Consider the following 21,141-nt stretch of genomic DNA (forward strand, 5'->3'; position numbering starts at 1 on the left):
AAACCTCAACACCTCCTCATTCTTGCTTGTGAGAAGGGTGAAGTGTTCAGATAAAGCAGGGGTCAGCAAACTTTTTCAGCAGGGGGCCGGTCCACTGTCCCTCAGACCTTGTGGGGGGCTGGACTATATTTTGAAAAATAAAATAAAAAAATGAACAAATTCCTATGCCCCACACATAACCCAGAGATGCATTTTAAATAAAAGGACACGTTCTCCTCATATAAAAAGACCAGGCAGGCCCCACAAATAAACCAGAGATGCATATTAAATAAAAGGACACATTCTACTCATGTAAAAACATGCTGATTCCCAGACTGTCGGTGGGCTGGATTTAGAAGGCGATTGGGCCGCATCCGGCCCCCGGGCCTTAGTTTGGGGGCCCCTGAGATAAAGCGTTATCTCTGGTGACAGCAGAAACAAAAGGGGTGTTTAGTAGCATAACCAAGAAGGCCTCAGCTCCTAGCTACACATCTTGCATGATGAGAGAAGGTTGCACAGCAAAGAGTGGGCAGTGCCAGAGCATCTCAAAACGGGGGGGGGGGGGTGAGAGGCGGTGACACAAGTGTGTGTAAAAAACTTCACTGTAAGATAGAATATCTAATTATCCCCACCTGTTGTGGTGTTGTATGTATGTGATAAGGCGACACTCAACTCCCTCCAACCAACACCACCTCATTCCTCCAGTGACCTTTCCATTACACAGGGAGAATCCCGCAAAAGAGTCCATGAAGACACATCAAAGAGGGCAACATTTGGGAACACCCCCCCCCCCCGTTGGGCGCCTGGTAGCAGAACTACCTGAGCTGCTGGCTCTTACTTATGAGTAAGCATGTATCTGATGGGGTTGCATCGCCCTGCTTCCCAAAGCAATGAGATCAGATCATAGCTGCCAAGTTTTCCCTTTTCTCGCGAGGAAGCCTATTCAGCATAAGGGAATTTCCCTTTAAAAAAGGGATAACTTGGCAGCTATGGATCAGTTTGCAGATCTTACGGAAATGAACTCCACACCCTTATAAATCCACGGGGAGAAGTGCATTGGGGGTTCACAAAGCCCCCCAAACCCCTGCATGTAACTGCAGGTGGTGCAATAGGAACCCTTTTGCTTCTTTTTAAATATTCTCTATTGAAAATTATTTAAAAGTACACAAATGTATATAAAAAACTAGCTGGCCCTGCCATGCGTTGCTGTGGCTAATCCCTCCCCCAAAGCTTAAAAAGCAAGAGATATGAACATAATTCAGGGCGGAGGAAAAGAAAATCCATCGATCAAGCAGGGAGCCCAGGGAGTATTGCAACCTGGTCTGCCAGGAATCGGCCTCCTTGGCGCCTAAAACTGAGCGGAGGGTCCCATTTTGAAAGGCGGGAAGTTGGGAAAAGGCGGGAAAAGTCGTTTCCCTCAGAGCCACCTTCCCTCAGAGGCTCCTCCTCTCTTGTCCCACAGAGACACAACGGGGACCCCTTGTGAGGGGAGCAGAAAGGAGCAGAGTATTGGGTAGGGGGCAGGGAAGACCCACCCCACATAGTCGGTCACGTGACACGACACTCGCGCACACAGCATTTGAAGGACAGATCCCCTTTCACTTTGGGGGGCGAACCCCACAAATATTTTATAGGGGGCAAACTTCTCTCGCCCCTAGGATTTCGCTCCTATGAGCAGCCCCATTTTCCCAAGGGCTGACGGGGTCCCCTTTGCACTGTTGTCGTTCCCCTTTTTCTGGGGGAGGGTTCCTTATGGGGGGCGCAGCTGAGGGGTCTCCCATTCAGGGCTTGGCAGGCAGAAGGAGACAAGGGCGAGGGGGGAGAGGAAAGGAAAGGAAGCTCCCCTTCAGTCTCAGGCAGCCCCATGTCTCTTGCCACCCCAGAGGACCTTGCAAGGGAGGGACCCCCCCTGGCTTCCGTGGATCAGCTCCTCCCCCCTCCTGATTCAAAGTGGGAGGGGCAGCCCTTCCCTTCTCCAGACCTCCGTTTGTAGATTGACAATTAAGTCCTCCTTCTCTCCCCCAAACCCAGATCACCCCCAGATTTGATGCATCTCCCGCAGCCATCTTCACCCTCTTCTGTGGGGAAGGGAGGCCATGTCCCCTTGGAGCCCCAAGAGCAGGAGGCCAAAGGCAGCGCCGTCCCGTCCTCTTCCCATCCCAACACAGGGAGAGGCTGCTCTGCGGACGTAGCTCTAGTGGCAAGGGCATCCCAATAGGAACCGGAAGTGTCGCTGCTAAATGTGCTGGAAATTTCCAGTACAGAAGGGGGGCCAGAAGAGAGGAGGGGCGTCGGTGAAGAACCCCCCCCCACACTACCTGTTATGTTTCTACTGCGCATAAGGAAAGCGGAATAATCTGGAGCTAGGGAGGCAGAGGACCAGAGAGGACCAAGAGGTAAAGAGGGGGAGAGGGAAAAGAGGGGGAGGGGTAAGAGGGGAGGGGAGGACAAAGAGACCCTCCTACACCCCCCCTAAAGAAAGCGCCCTCCCTGGTGCCCATCGACAGGGGCCTGGATCCATGCGATCCAGGTGGGAAGAGGGGACCAACACCTGCAGGGTTTGCCTGGCAAGATCTCCTTGGCAGCAGCACCACCAAACTCTCCTTTCTCTTTCCTGGGGGGCCGAGAGATGCTCAGCTGCCCTGCACCCCCTTGGACGCTTTGGAGGGAAGGGAAATGGGGTGCCTGCGAAGGGGGTCCCCACGAGTGTCCCCATCCTCAAGCAGGACTGGGGGCTGAGATGAGGCCCCCAATTCTCCCGGTTTCCCCCTGGCAGGAATCCATGGGATCGTGGGGCGCCTGGCTGGGTCCTTTCTGGCTGGGGAAACGGAGAGAGGGAGTCCATGGAACGGTTAAAAGGAAGGGAGAGGAGCCTCGACAGAGACCCCCCCCCTTTCCCAGCACCACTAACTCTCCCCCATCACCCCCACTTCCCTGCTGACAATCCCACATTATCTGTATTCACTAGGACTCATCTCCATACTTTGGATTGTCCTGAATTTGGTAGCCAAACCCAAACCCAAAAGTCCTGCTGGGATGTAACTTGGCTTGCCTGCTGATGAAACTGAGTGTGTGATGAATGATAATATTGTCATTTATCCCTTTTAGACCCCTAAAGAGTAGCAGTTGCCAAGACATCGTCCTGTTTGCCTCTGTATAGTTCCATCCTCATTTCAGACATTGTGGGAGATTGAAGTGTTTAGCTGCTGATAACATTGCAATGTTTAGCAAGTGATATTGTGAGTTTTCGTGATGATTACATTACAATGTTTAGCTGGTGATAACATTGTAGTGTTCAGGTGGTGTGTTATCGTGATGTTAACTTCACACTGGTCCTGGGCAATATACTGTAGTGACCAAAATTGTGGACAACTTTTGGAAAAGTGTATTTCCGAGGTGAAACCAAGATTGAATTATTGCCTCTCATAATTGGGTTTTATTGCTGGGTTGCTTCTGACTGACAAGTTTCTTTAGTCGGCTCCATAGATTTTCGATTGGGTTAAGCTCTGGGCTTTTCCCAGGCAGTTCCAAGCAGTGGAATATGATAATCTTAAAACCACCTTTGCACAGAGCAGCAACATGACATGGAGCTGAAACCTGTTGAAATATTAATGCTACATTAGCTGGGAAAAGATCCCGTGCAGAACACTTCAGTTTGGGCTCCAGTATTTCATTTACTGTATATTCCAGCGTATAGGATGACTGGGTGTATAAGACGACCCCCCAACATTACCAGTTAAAATATAGAGTTAGGTATAAACTCGCTGTATAAGAGATACAACCCAACGTATAAGACGACCCCCTGATTGGCGCATTGTCTATACAAAATCTCTAAACACTCATGTTCATTGGCTACATTCAGATGAAGGAAAGCTACTGCGTATCAACCTCATCAAGTTCTACTTCCTTTTTCTGGTTATTTGACTATAGCTTTTGATAGAATACAGATAATTGAACAAACTTTGTTGCATTACATTCTTCATTACAGTATATTTCCACTGATATATAATCTTTTTTTTAATAAAGTTTATTAATGATTTATACATATACAACAATTAAAACAAAACCCAACAAGACAAAACCAAGGAAAACAACCAAATACACGATACAAAACAAGATCCCCCTTCCCACCCCTACCCCTACCCCCTGCCCTGTTCCTTCACAACCTAGATTAGACTTATCTATATTATAAATATTTCCAATCACACACATATTTTTACACAATTTTTACACAATTTTACAATTTTTTTTCCTCCTTTAAGAAAAAAGAGGGGGAAAAAGAGAGAGAGAAAAGAGCCGAAATAAAAATAATACTACAGGATATTACAAAATGATTAATAACCAAATAATTAATTTCCTTTCTTCTTATTCCTGGAGTCCTGCTGCCTCGGAGAGGAAATAAGGATTGTCTACATCTATGCTGAGACCAAAAAAAAATATAACATCCATATAATTAATTTGTTTTCTTCTTATTCCTAGGGTCCTGCTGCCTCGGAAAGGAGAGACGGTTTGTCTACATATGTACTAAGATAAATGGTAAGTGATTCCCATTTCCTTACATTATCCTCCAAATTTGTTTCTTTCAATATTTCGTGTTTTCTTGCTAAGTTGTAATATGATATTAATTTTTGTAACCAATCCTCCTTCTTGGGGGTTTCTTGTGATTTCCATGCTCTTGCCACTAGAAGTCTTGCTGAGGCCATCGCGTAGCTCACTACACATCTGTCAATCGGTTTTATGTCATCTCCTAACATTCCTAGTAAGAAGATTTCTGGTTGTTTCTTGAAAGAATATTTCAAAAAATTTTTAACTCTTTATAAACTATTTCCCAGAAATCTTTAATAAGGTCACAGCTCCACCAGACATGAACGTATGTCCCTATTCCTTTACGGCATCTCCAGCAGATATTACTTGCATTTGGGTACATTTTAGCTAGTCTGGCCGGCGTTAGATGCCATTGATTTTGCATTTTAAGTAAATTCTCTATCAAATCATAATTTGGAGTAAATCTCGAATCTCTTTTCCATAATTGTTCCCAATTTTGTATACTGATTGTTTTCCCCAGATCCTGGCTCCATTTGATCATATAATTTTTTGTTAACTCCTCTTCTGTTTCCCATTTTAATAATATCTGATACAGTTTTGATATATAATTACCCTCCTTGTCAATTAAAATTTCCTCCAAACTTGACTTACTTTTTTCAAATCCCACTTTCTTATCCAATTGTAATCTCTGATTAATTTGAAAGTAATCTAACCACGTGTTTAAATGATGCTTTATTTCTCTATATTCTTTTAATTTCAATGCTCCTTCCTTTTCTTCCAGGAGCATGCGGTATGTAGGCCAGGTGCTATCCATATTGCGTCTCCTCACTGCCAATAATTCGGCTGGGGAGAGCCACCAAGGCGTTTTTGGTTCGAAAAATCTCCTATATTTTATCCAAACTTTAAATAATGACTTTCTAATAATATGGAACATAAAAATGTTCTTCTTATCTACCCTATCTTTCATCATATAATAATGCCAGCCATGTCCTAGCCCATCACCTTCTAGATCTAATACATCCGAGTTTTTTAAGACTACCCATTCTTTAATCCAGACTAGAGCCGCTGAGTCGTGAAAAATTTCCAAGTCTGGGAGGCCATATCCCCCTCTGTCCTTATGATCTATTAGGATCTTATATTTTATCCGGGGGTTTTTCCCGTTCCATATGAACTCCGCAATATCTCTTTTCCAGTCCCTAAAGTATTTTTCCATACCCAACAGTGGAAGGTTTTGGAAAAGGAAATTCATCTTAGGGACCACACACATCTTAATGGCTGAGATTCTGCCCATAAATGATAATTTTAATTTCCTCCAAACATCAAATTTCTTCCTGATTTGTTTCCAAGCTTCCATGTAATTATCCTGTAATTATCAAGTCAATTGCTTTGGTTGTCATCTCAATTCCTAAATATTTCATTTTTTTGCTGATTTTAAGTTTTGTGATCTCTTGCAACAATTTTTCTTCATTTTCCTCGAGATTTTTAACTAACAATTTTGTCTTGTTATAATTTATTTTCAAGCCCGCCAAGTCCCCGTATTCTTCTATCAACCGGATGGCGTTAGGGATACTTATAATTGGGTCTTCTGATGTTATTATAATATCGTCGGCAAAGGCCTTTACTTTATATCTTTTATTACCCACCACAATTCCTTTAATTTCCTCGCTTTTCCTAATTGTATTTAATAATATTTCGAGAGTAATAATAAATAAGATGGGGGACAAGGGGCACCCTTGTCTTGTCCCCCTCGTGATGTTAATTTTGTTAGTGAATTTTCCATTTATGATTAATTTAGCATTTTGAGATTTGTAAATGGCCTTTATTGCCCTTTCTAATCTTTCCCCCATTTTCACATCTTCTAGCAATTTTAGCATAAAGTCCCAGGCCACCCTGTCAAAGGCCTTTTCCGCATCCACGGAGAGAATTGCGGCTTGTTTGTCTCTTCTATTTTCTAAGCATTCAATAATATTTATGACGTTTCTTATGTTGTCTTTGGCAAATCTGCCTTTCACAAAACCAACCTGATCCTTTTGAATTATATCTTCTAATATGGAAGATAACCTATTCGCTAACAATTTTGCAAATATCTTGTAATCGCTATTCAGAAGCGAGATTGGTCTAAAATCATTTGGTGATGGGACTTCTACCTTTGATTTTGGGATTAAGATTATTTGCGCTTCTTCCCATGATTGCGGAATCATACCTTTTTCCAGTATTGTGTTAAATAGGTCTTTCAGAGGGACTAACATTACATCCTCCAGGGTCTTATATAGTTCCGTTGGGAGGCCGTCTGGGCCTGGGGCCTTGCCATTTTTCATCCTTTTTAAGGTTTCCTTTATTTCCTCTACTGTTATTTCTTTATTTAACGCTCTTAGCTTGCCCGATGGTATTGATGGCATTTTATGCTTTTTAATAAATTCTTCTATTCTCTGCAAATTCGTAACTTCTTTCTGGTAAACTAGTTCGTAATGTTTTTGAAAGGCTTTCACAATCTCACTTGATTTCTCGAGGATTCTATCTTTAAATTCAATCTTATTAATAATTTTCTCTTTTTGTCTCTTCTTTAGTTGCCAAATTAATAATTTGCTTGGTTTATTTGCCCATTTAAAATTTTTATACTTCCAAAATTGTAAATTTTGTTCCAATTCATGATCGATCATTTTCTCGTATTCCAATTTTAAAATTTTTAATTCGTGTTTTATGGCTTCATTTCCCTTTTTAAATAATTTTTTTTCCTTCTTTCTAATTTCTTGTAACAAGTTATCCTTTTTCTCCTCTCTGATTTTCCTCAATTTTGCATTTTGTTGGATGAAAACCCCACGTAATACCGCTTTCCCTGCGTCCCAGACTATAGTGGGGTCCACTTCTCCCCCGTTATTTATATCTATATAATCTTTGTACTGTTTTGATACATCTTGTATTATTTTTGGATTTTTTAACAAAAACACATTCAGCCTCCATCTTCTGTCCTTTACCTCTGGCACTAATGTTAACACTACCGGGTTGTGGTCCGATAAGGTGCGTGAGCTTATTTCCACTTTTGCTAATCTCAGAGCAATTTCCCTAGGAATCCAAATAGCGTCTATTCTAGACGCTACTTGGTGTCTATGTGAGTAATATGTGAAATCTATTTGAGAGGGATGTTTATGTCTCCATGCGTCCACCAGATCTAGGTTTTCCATCAATTCGTCAAAAATTTTTGGCAACTTATTTTGTTTTTTTCTCTGAAAAGGGCCTGATTTATCTAATATCGGATTATTAATTCCATTCAAATCTCCTAACAATATAATTTTATCTCCGTGATATTTCATCAGTTGATTCTCTAATTCTTTAAAAAAAGCCACTTTACTGCCATTCGGAGCATATACTCCCGCCCAGATCCAATTCTCTCCTTCAATCCGTGTTTTTACTATTACAATCCTGCCTTTTTTATCTTTCCATAACAATTATGGGCACCATTTATTTTTTATATATATCACTACTCCTCTTTTCTTCTTCATGTCTGATGTTACAAAGTCTAAACCCAATTTTTCATTTTTCAAAAGCCTTTCATGTTTATTATTTACGTGTGTCTCCTGGAGACATATAACATCTCACTTTCCTTTTTTCAATATGTGACTAGTCCTATTCCTCTTCTTCTTATTGTTTAATCCATTAATGTTCCAAGAGATTACTTTAACACTCATATTTATTCAATATCTCAAATTAAATATCGAGAAAGAGAGAAAAAAGGAAAAAAGATAAAAAGAAAAGAAAGATAGCGGAAAAAATAAAAAGAGGAAGAAAGAGGGCAGACAGATGGGGAAAGCGATGAGCAGAGCATCTGTGAAAAATGACCTTATTGTAAAAGTCCAGCCCAAGATTATATTGTAGAGCAGTGGTTCCCAACAAGTGGTCCGCGGACCCCCAGGGGTCCGCGAGCTATGCCAGAGGGGTCCGCAAGATCACCTCCCCAAGATGCGCGTACTGAGCGGCGCGCGCGCAGCGGGAGTGCCACGCACTGCTGCCGCGGCGTGGCACCCCTAGCAATCCGCTCCGCCGACTCGGGAGTCTCCTTGGGTCTCCTCAGAGGAGGAGGCGCCACGCCGAAAGCCCCAGAGCTCGCTTGCCTCCTTCCCGCCCTCTCCCTGCCTGTGGCCAGCAGCTCCAGACGCTGTTCTGTGGAGTTTTTGGCGTGGCTCCGCCTCCTCCGAGGAGACCCAATGAGACTCCCGAGTCGGCGGAGGGCGGCGGACTCGCTGCTGGGCGCCCCTGCTCCCTCAATTCAGGACCCGGTGGGAGGCTTTGAAGCGGGCGCGAGGTCGCCTCTTCACCTCGGCAGCTGCGCCTTCCCCTCCCCCACCCCATTCCACTGCCCACCCCCACCCCCAGAGAGAGAGGGGGCCACTGTTTTTTGGGGGGGTGGTCTTACCCCCTCTGTCAGTGAGGGAGCAGTGCGGGTGCCTTACAAATCAGCCCCCTTTGCACAGAGGGGTGACTGGGTGGGAGAAGCCCATGGAATGCAGGCGCTCTAGCCCCGAAGAGGCTGTCATCTTGCTTGCAAAAGCAACATCCTCTCCCGGGCTGAGCCGCCTGCCTGCCTTCTGTTGGCTCTCCTTAAAGCAAGCGAAGTACGGTAATTGCTTTAGAGGAGCCCACAGAACGCAGGCGCTTTAGCCCCGAAGAGGCTGTAGCTCTGCTTGCAAAAGCAACAGCCTCTCCCGGGCTGAGCCGCCTGCCTTCCCTGCCTGCCTTCCGTTGGAACGCAGGCACGGAAGGCAGGAGGAGCACTTTTGGGATGCCCCATTCCCCCCTGCTGCCAGTTACCAAGCCTGCTCCGCTTGCTTTGCTGCAAGCTGGGAGGGGTGGTGGTGGACAGGAGCTCCTGTCAGTCCGTCCCTTCTCCCAGCTCGCTGTACCAGCAAGAAAAGCAAGAGCCGCTTGGGCGCTGTGCGCGGCTCTCCCTCCCTCCCTCCCTCCCTCCCTCTCTTTCTTTCTCTGACTCCTCCCTCCCTCCCTCTCTCTTTCACCCCTTCTTTCCTTAGCATTTGCTAAATTCCACCCGCTGCTTCTTGTCAGCTTCTTCTCTTGGGAACCTTTCCTAAAAATGGTCAACAACTTTGGGGGTCCCCCGCCTAAAAAAGGTTGTCAATTCTTGGGAATTTTGGGGGGGGGCTGCCGGAGGGATCTTCGCACCACAGCGCTGGATATGTTTCACTCAGCCAAAATTGTTTAATAAAAAGGTACTAATGGAGCCAAAAGTTATTTTCTGCTGACTAGTAGGCAGGTAGAGATTTGCAGTCAGATTTCAGAGTGAAAGTTTCAAGTTTGGAACCTAATATTTCAGAAATAATGAATTCAAAGGACAGATTTAACTAATCTCATTAAGAACTGAAAATTAAAACTAACTGTATACTGATGGAGTACTCTGTTGTAACTGTAAAAAACGTATAAAAAAGACTCTTAATTTGGCTCTCACTTTTTAATTTTAGGATTAGGAATTAATGGGGGTCCTTGTCACTATAGTGGCTCGATGAGGGGTCCTCGAGAAAATTTTGTTGGGAACCCCTGTTGTAGAGTTAGTCTTCTATCGCTCCTTCTTCACCAGCCTCATCTAGATCACTTGCTGCTGTTTCCCCCTCTTCACAATCCGCTTCAACTTCTGTTTCTTCCTCTCTCAGTTCTTGTCTCTCCTTAGTCTCTCTGTTCCTCTCCCCCCCTAATTGTTGTGAGTATGTCCTATAAAATCTGTCCGCAGAGTCCGGCGTCTCAAACTTTCTCCATCTTCCCTTATAAAAAAGTGAAAGACCCTCTGGGTATTCCCATTTAAAGAAGATCTTTTTAGCTTGCAGATGTTTGGTCAGAAATTGATATTTCTTTCTTTTCTGTAACAGATGTGGTGGAATTTCCTTCATGACCACTATCTCGGCACCGTCCATCATAAGTTTCCTTTTCCCTTTAGTCCGTAGAATTTTATTTCTGAGCCATAAAGTCGTGAAAGAAACCAAGCAGTCCCCTGGCCAATTATTCATTCTTGCTTTCCTGGAGTTAATCCTAAAAGCCTCTTCGATTCTTGCTTCTATCTCCGATTCTTCTATCTGGAGCCAGTTCGCCAGGGCTTTTGTCACTCTGTTCTCGATGTTCTCCTGTGGTAGTTCTGGAATGTTTCGAAATCGGAGAGTTTTCTCTCTTAATTTCATTTGCATAAGGGCTAGGGCATCTTGTTGGGCTTCAAAAGCCGCCTTTTGCTTATCAAGGTCTTTCCTTATATCTTCCATTTCTTTCTTTCCACCTCTTTTTTCCTTAGAGATCTTTTCCACTGTATTTTCTATGGTTTGGTTTTTGGAATGAAGCTCTTGAATAGTCTCTGCCGATTTGTTTGAAGTCTCTACCAGTTTTTCCAGGTGGCTTTTAGTTTCCAGAGTGTCCTTTGCGATGGTTTCATATTTCTCTTCAATCTTTTCCACCTTGTCTTCCAGGGTTTTCACTCTCTCATTCATCTCGGTCTTAATTTCTGCTAGGTCATGTTTTATTTCACTTATATCACTCCTTAGACTCAGAATCAACTCTTTAAGTTCCATTTCGTGGTTAGTTAGTGATGTTCTTCTTTGTAATGTAGTCTCGGCATTTAGTTTCTTCACTTTCTCCAATTTCTTATTGTCCTGTGGCATGCCTCTGTTTAACCACACGATGTCGTTCTTGCTTGCTAAACAATGGGAGAACGCTGAGAAAGCTGGCTATATTTAAGCCGCTGGCTGTCAATGTTATCTCTCCTTAATTGTGTTATGTCCCTTTAACTGTCCGACGCTCCTGACGATACGCGTCTCGTCACTTCCCCGTTCTCTAGCACTTTTTCTGCTTAATCATACTTTCTGTAACTCTGTCGCCATTTTGTTTCAAAAGTATCCCCTCTCCCCTTTGCCACTCTGTTTCACGACTCAGGACTTGCATGTGTGTGCTTCCCTCAAATCAAAGTCTAACAGGTTCCAACATATTAGTCCGTATATGCTCCCCCCTAAATAAACGTTGGGTTGTCCCCCGCTAGCGTCTCTTTAAAAACTTTCAACTCGATCCTTCCCTTCTCCCCCGCCTCGCTTCTATTGCGTTGATTTGTCTCGCTGCCCATAACGTGCGGGGAGGGACGCTCTCAGCGCTTTTATTGTCCCTTCTCACCGAATTCAGTTCACGCCCGGGGGTATGCAGATGGGATTAAAATAGATGGAATTTTACCGGCGTGGTCGCTCCGGCGCGGTTTGGCTTTCTCTGCTGGTCACGGTGTTCTCGTTGCGTCGCAGTGCCCCGGTCTCTTTCTTTCCCTCGCCGTGCGCGCAGGATATCCAGAGTACACTCGGACACGACCGACAGTTCGGACGAGGATCGCCTCCCCGACCTTTCTTGGGGGTCCGCTAGCCACGCGGAGCTCCCCTTTACCCAGCAAAGTTAGAAGAGCTGCAGCGCTCTTTTTTCCTGCCCGTAGAGCGATCCGCGGCAAAACCGGAAGTGAGCAGGTGTCTTTTTCCCCCCACTGATATATAATCTAATGGTATTACTAATAAATAAATAAAATGGTGTTATGAGCCATCAAACCTCATAAATACATTTTCCAAAAGGTTTCCACAATTTTGGCCACGTGTATCAATATCGCCCAGCTCTAATTACGACTTATATTTCTGGCCAAGTGTATCATTGCTGATTTTACCAGTTTGCCTTTTGTTTCCCATTCCTTTTTTAAGGGAAAATGGAAAAAAACAAAAGGAAAAGGTCATATTCTTAGACCATAATTCTTAGACCATATTTTAACTAAATGTTTAGACCACTCCCCCTCTTGGATCCATTATAATATGCTTGTTCATTCACGTGCATAAAACCTTATATACTTTACAATCCAATTTTAAAATCTTCTTCATCTTATTACAAGTGTATTTTAAAAGTTATACTAATATAAAAATATATACTGTACACAAAGCTTTAAAAATATGCATTACAAAATCACCCTACATAATTCAGTAATTTATTTAGCCTATCTTCTTCTTTATCTTCTTTGGCCGAGGCTTCTTCCTTCCATAGGGGCTGGCTGGTCTTGGCCTGGCGTCCAGTCTTGCATACCGGGACAAAGTCTTTTGCTCAAACAATCCACCAAGTCCTGTACACCTCAATATCATAACTTCAGTTTTTTAAAACAACATTTTCCACATTTTCTTCGCATCCTTTCCCCAGGCCTTTTTGATGATTTTACATTCTCACCACATAAGGTAGCCTCTTAAACCTTTTGCCCTCCCTTCTTTTTTTCTTCTCTAGCACAGTCAAAGCCTCCAAATCATTTTGAAAGAGGTACCAATTTTATCAGTCAGGGCCTCCCAAATCATTTTGGTCTTTGACTATTCTTACTTTCCGTTTAATTTTCCTCAGACCTTATTTGTCTACCATTCCCATCTTGGTGGTTTGTGCATTCATCTCTTTCAGTTGTCTCACAACCTCTGACAGTAAATTAGTATTTTAAAAAAATATAGAAGCTGTTTTGTTAACTTCTTCCTTTATCTGCTCAAATTCTCTTTTAATATCTAAAAAAAATATCATGCAATGCATACAGTCATACTTTGGGTTGCATCTGCTGCGGGTTGCGTCTTTTCGGGTTACGGATGTGCCGAACCCGAAAGTCCTGGAACGGGTTAGTTTCGGGTTCGGTGTGTCCGTAACCCGCATGCATGCACAGAAGCGCAAAATCACACTTTGCGCATGTGCAGTCGCGCTGGTTGACATCACGCGCAGTCGCAGGTTGTGGACTTTTCAGGGTGCGAACTGCACCCCAAAATTGATCGGGTCCACAACCCGAGGTACCACTGTATTTTAAATTCTCTTGCATTGCGGCCTTTCCTTTTGCCATTTCCAATTTTGAGTGAGGGACCCCAATTCTCTCCCCTTTTCCCAGCTTCCTTTATAGAGTTTAATTCCAAAAGACAAATTCCTTTCCCACCACCACGTGAAATATTTTTAGTCTTATCAGTACTTTGTCAAGGTCATTTCACCAAACACAGGTAGAGGAAGCCTATTTTTCCAACTTAGTCCCTCTACCACATTGCTCAGAAATATCAGTTTTTAACACTTACATGTTCAAATCTTTGCATCCATTCACATCAAAATAGTTTTAAGGTCCAATATCATATAATCATAGAGTTGGAAGAGACCACAAGGGCCATGCAGTCCAACCCCCTGCCAAGCAGGAAACACCATCAAAGCATTCCTAACAGATGGCTGTCAAGCCTCTGCTTAAATACCTCCAAAGAAGGAGACTCCACCACACTCCTTGGCAGCAAATTCCCCTGTCGAACAGCTCTTACTGTCAGGAAGTTCTTCCTAATGTTTAGGTGGAATCTTATTTCTTGTAGTTTGAATCCATTGCTTGGTGTCCACTTCTCTGGAGCAGCAGAAAACAACCTTTCTCCCTCCTCTGTATGGCATTCTTTAATATATTTGAACATGGCTATCATATCACCTATTAACCACCACTTCTCCAGGCTAAACATACCCAGCTCCCTAAGCCGTTCCTCTAAAAGCATCGTTTCCAGGCCTTTGACCATTTTGGTTGCCCTACTCTGGACACGTTCCAGCTTGTCAGTATCCTTCTTGAACTGTGGTGCCCAGAGCTGGACACAGTACTCCAGGTGAGGTCTGACCAGAGCAGAATGCAGTGGTACTATTACTTCCTTTGATCTAGATGCTATACTCCTATTGATGCAGCCCAGCATTGCATTGGCTTTTTTAGCTGCTGCATCACACTGCTGACTCATGTCAAGTTTGTGGTCTACCAAGACTCCTAGATCCTTTTCACATGTACTGCTCTCAAGCCAGGTGTCTCCCATCCTGTATTTGTGCCTTTCATTTTTTTATTTTTTATTTTTGCCCAAGTGTAGTACTTTACATTTCTCCCTGTTAAAATTCATCTTGTTTGCTTTGGCCCAGTTGTCTAATCTGTTAAGGTCATTTTGAAGAGCGGAGGGTATTGTCCTCTGGGGTATTAGCCACCCCTCCCAATTTAGTGTCATCTGCAAACTTGATCAGGATGCTCTCAAGCCCATCATCCAAGTCATTGATAAAGATGTTGAATAAGACTGGGCCCAAGACAGAACCCTGTGGCACCCCCTAGTCACTTCTCTCCAGGATGAAGAGGAGCTATTGATGAGCACCCTTTGGGTTCGGTTAGTCAGCCAGTTTCAAATCCACTGAATGGTAGCATTGTTCTAATAATATTGAATAGATTTCAGTTGCTAAGAACTTTCCACAACCATAAGCGGAATGTTTGAGAAAGTGATGTTAGGGCTCCCTTCCCTTTTCTATCTCTCAACACAGCATCGTAGCCACTTTTAAAATCTCCTGATGTTGGCAATAGTGAAGAAAATCCAATAGAATAAATCAATGTTCTTAAAATTATTTTAAATTTAGTTTAGTCAATGTTCTTCTTCTTTTTGTCTTGATTTTTGGCCAGAAGATGCCTTTTTACCGTGTTTCTCATATTATAAGACACGTCTTATATTTATTTTTTCCTCAAAAAAACACACTATGGCTTATTTTCAAGGGATGTCTTATTTTTTTTCCTCCTCCTCCTCCTGCCGCAGCCAGCATTGCTGCTTCGCCTATCTCTATGTCTTATTTTCGGGGTATGGCTTATATTCCTTGAATGCTTAAAAATCCTGCTATGGCTTATTTTATGGGTATGTCTTAAAATATGAGAAACAGGGTAGTAAGCACACAGTTGTAAATCTGTTAGTATGGACGTCTTCAAAGTCTGAAAAATCCAAAATTACTTTCACATAAATAAAATAGCTTCCAGAGAGCCAATCTTATTTTTTTCCTAGAAAACAATTATAATATTATTTCATCGACTAGCATTGTATTCTTTCTCAGATATATCCTGCATTTTAAGTCAAGTTCGATCTCACCATCAGATAAGGTCCGGCTCAGATTAAGTTCAAGTACTTTTTAAAAGTACTTGATTGGTATAAGCAAAGGCTATGTGTATTCTTTCGGTACTTCTGTATCTGAAGAAGTGTGCATGCACACGGAAGCTCATACCATTGAAAAACTTAGTTGGTCTCTAAGGTGCTACTGTGGAAGGAATTTTTTTTAAAAGAAACTTTTGGTTCTAATTATTCATTACTTTACTTATCTTACAAAATAAATTTCATCCACACTTCACTTGCAGTTGTTTCGTGGCTATAGCACCCTTAATGGGAGCAGACTTATTTTTTCATTCCCATTTTCTTGCCGAATTAATCAATTTAGTCTATTCCTTAATTTTTCCTCACCTTCCAATCGGCACAGTGTCTGGAATGGTGGCCGCTTGTGGCTGGATTCAGAGGCTTTGCTTCCGTAGAGCTGCGCTGGTGCCTAGCTCACCGGCTCCCCCCCCCCCGTTCCTTTCGGGACAGAGGCAGAGATCAATAGATCCGCAGCGCCGTCAGTGAGTCTGCAGGACCCCAAGACATTCCAATGCTCCTCTTGGGGTTTTGGGGGGCGGCGGGGTGCCCTTGCACTCTTCCCCTCACTCTGTGAAGCTGAATCTGACACAGCCATCAGATTCCCATTCCAATAGTATCTCTTAGATTTAGGAGGTTGGATGAGGAACAATAGGGCCCGGGGGTGGAGGATTAGTATGCAGAGGATGAAATATGCCACTAGAAACTGAACCAGACAAGTAGAAGACATGTTCATGGACATTGCTGCATTGCAGGGGGTTGGACTAGATGGCCCTAGTGTCCCTTCCAACTCTCCAGTTCTATGGTTCTATGACAGGGGGAGGACATGGGAGAATGTATGAGATGTTAAAATAGGAGAGGTGCTTACTGAACTTTCTGTGTTTCATATTCCTTTGTTCTCTTCCTTCAAACACAAACAGGACTTTATTTTCCACTCACTCCGAAGGAAGCGGTGGGGAAGACAATCAGAATTCCGGGAGACTGATATTTGCTTAGGATTAACAAAGAAACCATTTACATGCATGGAATGCAGCAAGTGATTCAGTCAATGAACACACGAACTTCACATCAATGAACTCAAAGAGTGGATAAACCATTTCAGGCTATGGAGCGTGGAAAAAGCTTCAGTGATAGTGAAACACCTAGAAAACATCATCAGACTAACACAGGGGAGAAACCATTTAAATGTATGGAGTGTGGAAATAGCTTCGCTCAGAGTGCACACCTTAGGACACATCAAAGGACTCACACAGGAAAGAAGCCATTCAAATGTATGGAGTGTGGAAAGAGCTTCAGTCAGAGTGCACACCTTAGAACACATCAAGGGATTCACACAGGAGAGAAACCATTTAAATGTATGGAGTGTGGAAAGAGCTTCAGTCAGAGTGCACACCTTAGGACACATAAACGGACTCACACAGGGGAGAAACCATATAAATGTATAGAGTGCGGCAAGAGCTTCAGTGACAGTGGAGCACTTAGAAAACATCAATCGATACACACAGGGGAGAAACCATATAAATGTATGGAGTGCGAAAAGAGCTTCAGTGAGAGTGGAGCACTTAAAAAACATCAACGGATACACACAGGGGAGAAACCATATAAATGTTCAGAGTGCAAAAAGAGCTTCAGTGACAGTAGAAGACTGAGAAATCATCAACGGATTCACACAGGGGAGAAACCATATAAATGTATGGAGTGTGGAAAGAGCTTCACTGAGAGTCCACACCTTAGAATTCATCAACGGATTCACACAGGGGAGAAACCATATAAATGTATGGAGTGCGAAAAGAGCTTCAGTGACAGTGGAACACTTAGAAAACATCAACAGATTCACAGAGGGGAGAAACCATATAAATGTATGGAGTGCGAAAAGAGCTTCAGCCGGTCAGCACACCTTCATATACATCAACGGATTCACACAGGGGAGAAACCATATAAATGTATGGAGTGCGAAAAGAGCTTCAGTGACAGTGGAGCACTTAGAAAACATCAACGGATTCACACAGGGGAGAAACCATATAAATGTATGGAGTGCGAAAAGAGCTTCAGAGACAGTGGAGCACTTAGAAAACATCAACGGATTCACACAGGGGAGAAACCATATAAATGTATGGAGTGTGAAAAGAGCTTCAGAGACAGTGGAGCACTTAGAAAACATCAACAGATTCACACAGGGGAGAAACCATATAAATGTATGGAGTGTGAAAAGAGCTTCAGAGACAGTGGAGCACTTAGAAAACATCAACAGATTCACACAGGGGAGAAACCATATAATTGTATGGAGTGTGGAAAGAGCTTCAGCCAGTCAGCATACCTTCATATACATCAGCGAACTCACACAGGGGAGAAACCATATAAATGTATGGAGTGTGGAAAGAGCTTCAGTGACAGTGGAACACTTAGAAAACATCAACGGATTCACACAGGGGAGAAACCATTTAAATGTATGGAGTGTGGAAAGAGCTTCACTGACAGTGTACAGCTTAGAATTCATCAACGGAGTCACACAGGAGAGAAACCATTTAAATGTATGGAGTGTGGAAAGAGCTACAGTCAGAGTGGAAAACTGAGAATTCATCAACGGATTCACACGGGGGAAGAAACCATTTAAATGTATGGAGTGCGAAAAGAGCTTCAGTGACAGTGGAGCACTTAGAATTCATCAACGGATTCACACGGGAGAAACCATATAAATGATGTTGGCATACTGTGGGGCCATGCGGGTGCCCATGGCTGTGCCGCTGATCTGGAGGAACAGGTCATCACCAAATTTGAAGTGGTTGTGGGTAAGGACAGAGTGGCAGAGTTTGGTAGCAAAGTCTGAAATGGTGTTCCTTATGGCTTGTAAACCATCATTGTGTGGGATATTGTGTGGGTGTATAGAGATTCCACATCCATAGTGGCTTGTATAGTATTGTTAGGAAGATTGTTCAAATATTGTATTTTCCTCAGAAAATCTGTGGTGTCACGTACGTAGCTGGGAGCACTGACAGCATATGGTTTCAGAACAGAATCCATATAGCCGGAAACACCCACTGTAATGGTGCCAATTCCTGAGATGATGGGGCGTCCTGGATTTCCTGGTTTGTGTATTTTTGGTAGAAGATAGAGAGTTCCTGGTCGAGGTTCCGCTGGTGTGTTTGTGAGGATCTGTTCTTGGATGTGTAGGGGTAGCTCCTTAACAATCTTGTTCAGTTCTTTTTTGTATGCTTGTGTGGGGTCTGAGTCTTTCCAATACCGCCTTTTACATGAAATTGGACTCATCTTCTAACATTGTGTATGCCATCAAATGCCAACAGTGCCCTTCAACTCTCTATATTGGACAAACAGGCCAAACCCTACGCCAAAGGATAAATGGACATAAATCTGACATCAGGAACCACAAGACAGAGAAACCAGTAGGAGAACACTTCAATCTCCCAGGACATTCTATACAAGATCTCAAAGCAGCTGTTTTATTACAGAAAATTTTCAGAAACAGACTGGAAAGAGAAGTTGCTGAATTGGAACTCATTATCAAGCTTAAAACCATGGAACCACCTGGGATGAACAAAGACATAGGATTCTTATCTCATTATGCATGATCAAGCTTTCTTTAGCGCCTCAGCCCTTGCTTTTTCCCCGCAGGACCAATTGCAGTCATCATCAGTCGTTAACAGCCATCAACAGGTTTACCACTCCTATCAGCTCATCACCCATTCCCACCCACCCCCACCACCCTCTGAATATACATAAGGGTCTGGTGACTTCTGTTTTCAGTGTATCTGATGAAGTGTGCATGCACACGAAAGCTCATACCAAAATAAAAACTTAGTTGGTCTTTAGTTGAAATTATATTTTGAAGCTGCGGCTTTATGCTGGATGAAGGAATGGTTCTTGCTAGAAAATACTGATGTATTAGACTTGGAAGGTTTTGACAATGTTTATGGATGGCATGCATATTTATGGTATGATAAAGCAAAGGTGTATAAAGGTTTCAAAACCCACATAATTAGGAAATCTTTGTTAAATGTATGGTCGAGGTATAAGGATCTGTTAGAGAGCAAAACACCCAGGTGGGTCTCACCATTGGAGGCTAAAGCCTTTAAAAGGCGTAATATGGAAGCCAGATGGCCAAAATATAAGGATATTTTAGTACAGGAAGGAAACCAATATAAACTTAAACCATATGACCAGTTGAAAGATGTGTTGTCTGATTGGTTACAATATCACCAAATTAATGAAGTGTTTAAAATGGACCAAAAAGTAGGTTTCCAAAAAGAAGAATCCAAGTTGGAAACATTGTTATTAAACTCAAAAACCAAGAATTTATCTAAGATGTATAATCTATTGCTGGAGTGGCAAACAAAGGATGAACAAACAAAATCGGTAATGATAGAATGGGCTAAGGATGTTGGGCATAATATAATGATACGGGACTGGGGAAAAATGTGGAAAAAGTCTATAAAATTTACAGCATGCAATGCCCTAAAAGAAAATATGTTGAAGATGATGTATAGATGGTATCTGACCCCAGTTAAGTTAGCAAAAATGTACCACACACATGATAACAAATGTTGGAAATGTAAAGAAAAAGAAGGAACGTTTTATCATATGTGGTGGACTTGCCCCAAGGTAAAAGACTTCTGGGATAAGATTTATAATGAACTAAAGAAAGTGTTTAAAAACACGTTTATTAAAAAACCAGAGGCCTTTTTGTTGGGGATTGTGGGGGAGGAGATACCAAAGAAAGAGGTTACTATTTTATTGTATGCCACAACAGCAGCGAGAATGTTGATAGCACAGAAGTGGAAGACTCAGGATATACCTTCAGTGGAAGATTGGCAAATGAAAATGTTGGACTATATGGAACTGGCTGATTTGACCGGAAGACTCCGTGACCAGGGGGAGAAGGCGGCAGAAGAAGAATGGTCAAGTTTCAAAGCCTATTTGAGGAAATATAGTATTTGGACTGATTAAAAAGACAAGGATTTTGAATGTTATTAGGAATTGCAGCGTAGGATGAATGTAAAGTGAATAGATAAGACGATGTACGTAATTATAGATTAATAGAAATGAGCGAGATGCAGTAATTTTGGAAATGGATAATGAGGTAGAACTGCTATCTGTGATTGACAGTGAGTCGCAGCGAGCAGGGAGTAGAGGAAGTCGAAGTAACTAGATTAGAACAAGGGTTTAGAAAGTTTGGTGTATTTTTTCTTTTTTCCTTTTTCTTTATTTTTGTGTATTGTATTGTTGTGTTGTTATTCTGTTGCTTTGTTGTGTTATGGTTAAAATGAATAAAAAATTTTGGAAAAAAAAAAATAAGGTGCTACTGAAGGAATTTTTTTATTTTGCTTCGACTCAGACCAACACGGCTACCTACCTGTATCTGCCAGTATATATTGTATATTCCTGCGTATAAGACTACTTTTTAACCCAGGAAAATCTTCTCAAAAGTCGGGGGTCGTCTTATACGCTGGATCGTATTTCTTATTTCTTATAGCAACGGATTCAAACTACAAGAAAGAAAATTCCACCTAAACATTAGGAAGAACTTCCTGACAGTAAGAGCTGTTCGACAGTGGAATTTGCTGCCAAGGAGTGTGGTGGAGTCTCCTTCTTTGGAGGTCTTTAAGCAGAGGCTTGACAGCCATCTGTCAGGAATGCTTTGATGGTGTTT

At 42.6% G+C, this 21,141-nt stretch overlaps 1 protein-coding gene across 2 annotated transcripts in view; it reads left to right on the forward strand.

The window, feature by feature from the left end:
- Nucleotides 1-20,786, forward strand: part of LOC118081130 (uncharacterized) — a 58,147-nt gene extending 37,361 nt beyond the window's left edge. The window contains exons 1-3 of one of the 2 annotated variants that reach the window (XM_088664040.1): nt 2,024-2,375; nt 4,459-4,515; nt 16,397-20,786. In XM_088664040.1, coding sequence (XP_088520166.1) covers nt 16,582-18,090 — 1,509 coding nt within the window. In that variant the 5' untranslated portion in view covers nt 2,024-2,375; nt 4,459-4,515; nt 16,397-16,581 and the 3' untranslated portion in view covers nt 18,091-20,786. Of the gene's footprint in view, nt 1-2,023; nt 2,376-4,458; nt 4,516-16,396 lie in introns of those variants that run through there. The other variant, XM_088664039.1, reaches the window with a different exon arrangement.
- Nucleotides 20,787-21,141: the final 355 nt, after the last annotated feature.

The sequence above is a fragment of the Zootoca vivipara genome, chromosome 2, assembly GCF_965207765.1.
Source record: "Zootoca vivipara chromosome 2, rZooViv2.hap1.1, whole genome shotgun sequence".
Classification (NCBI taxonomy): Eukaryota; Metazoa; Chordata; class Lepidosauria; order Squamata; family Lacertidae; genus Zootoca; species Zootoca vivipara.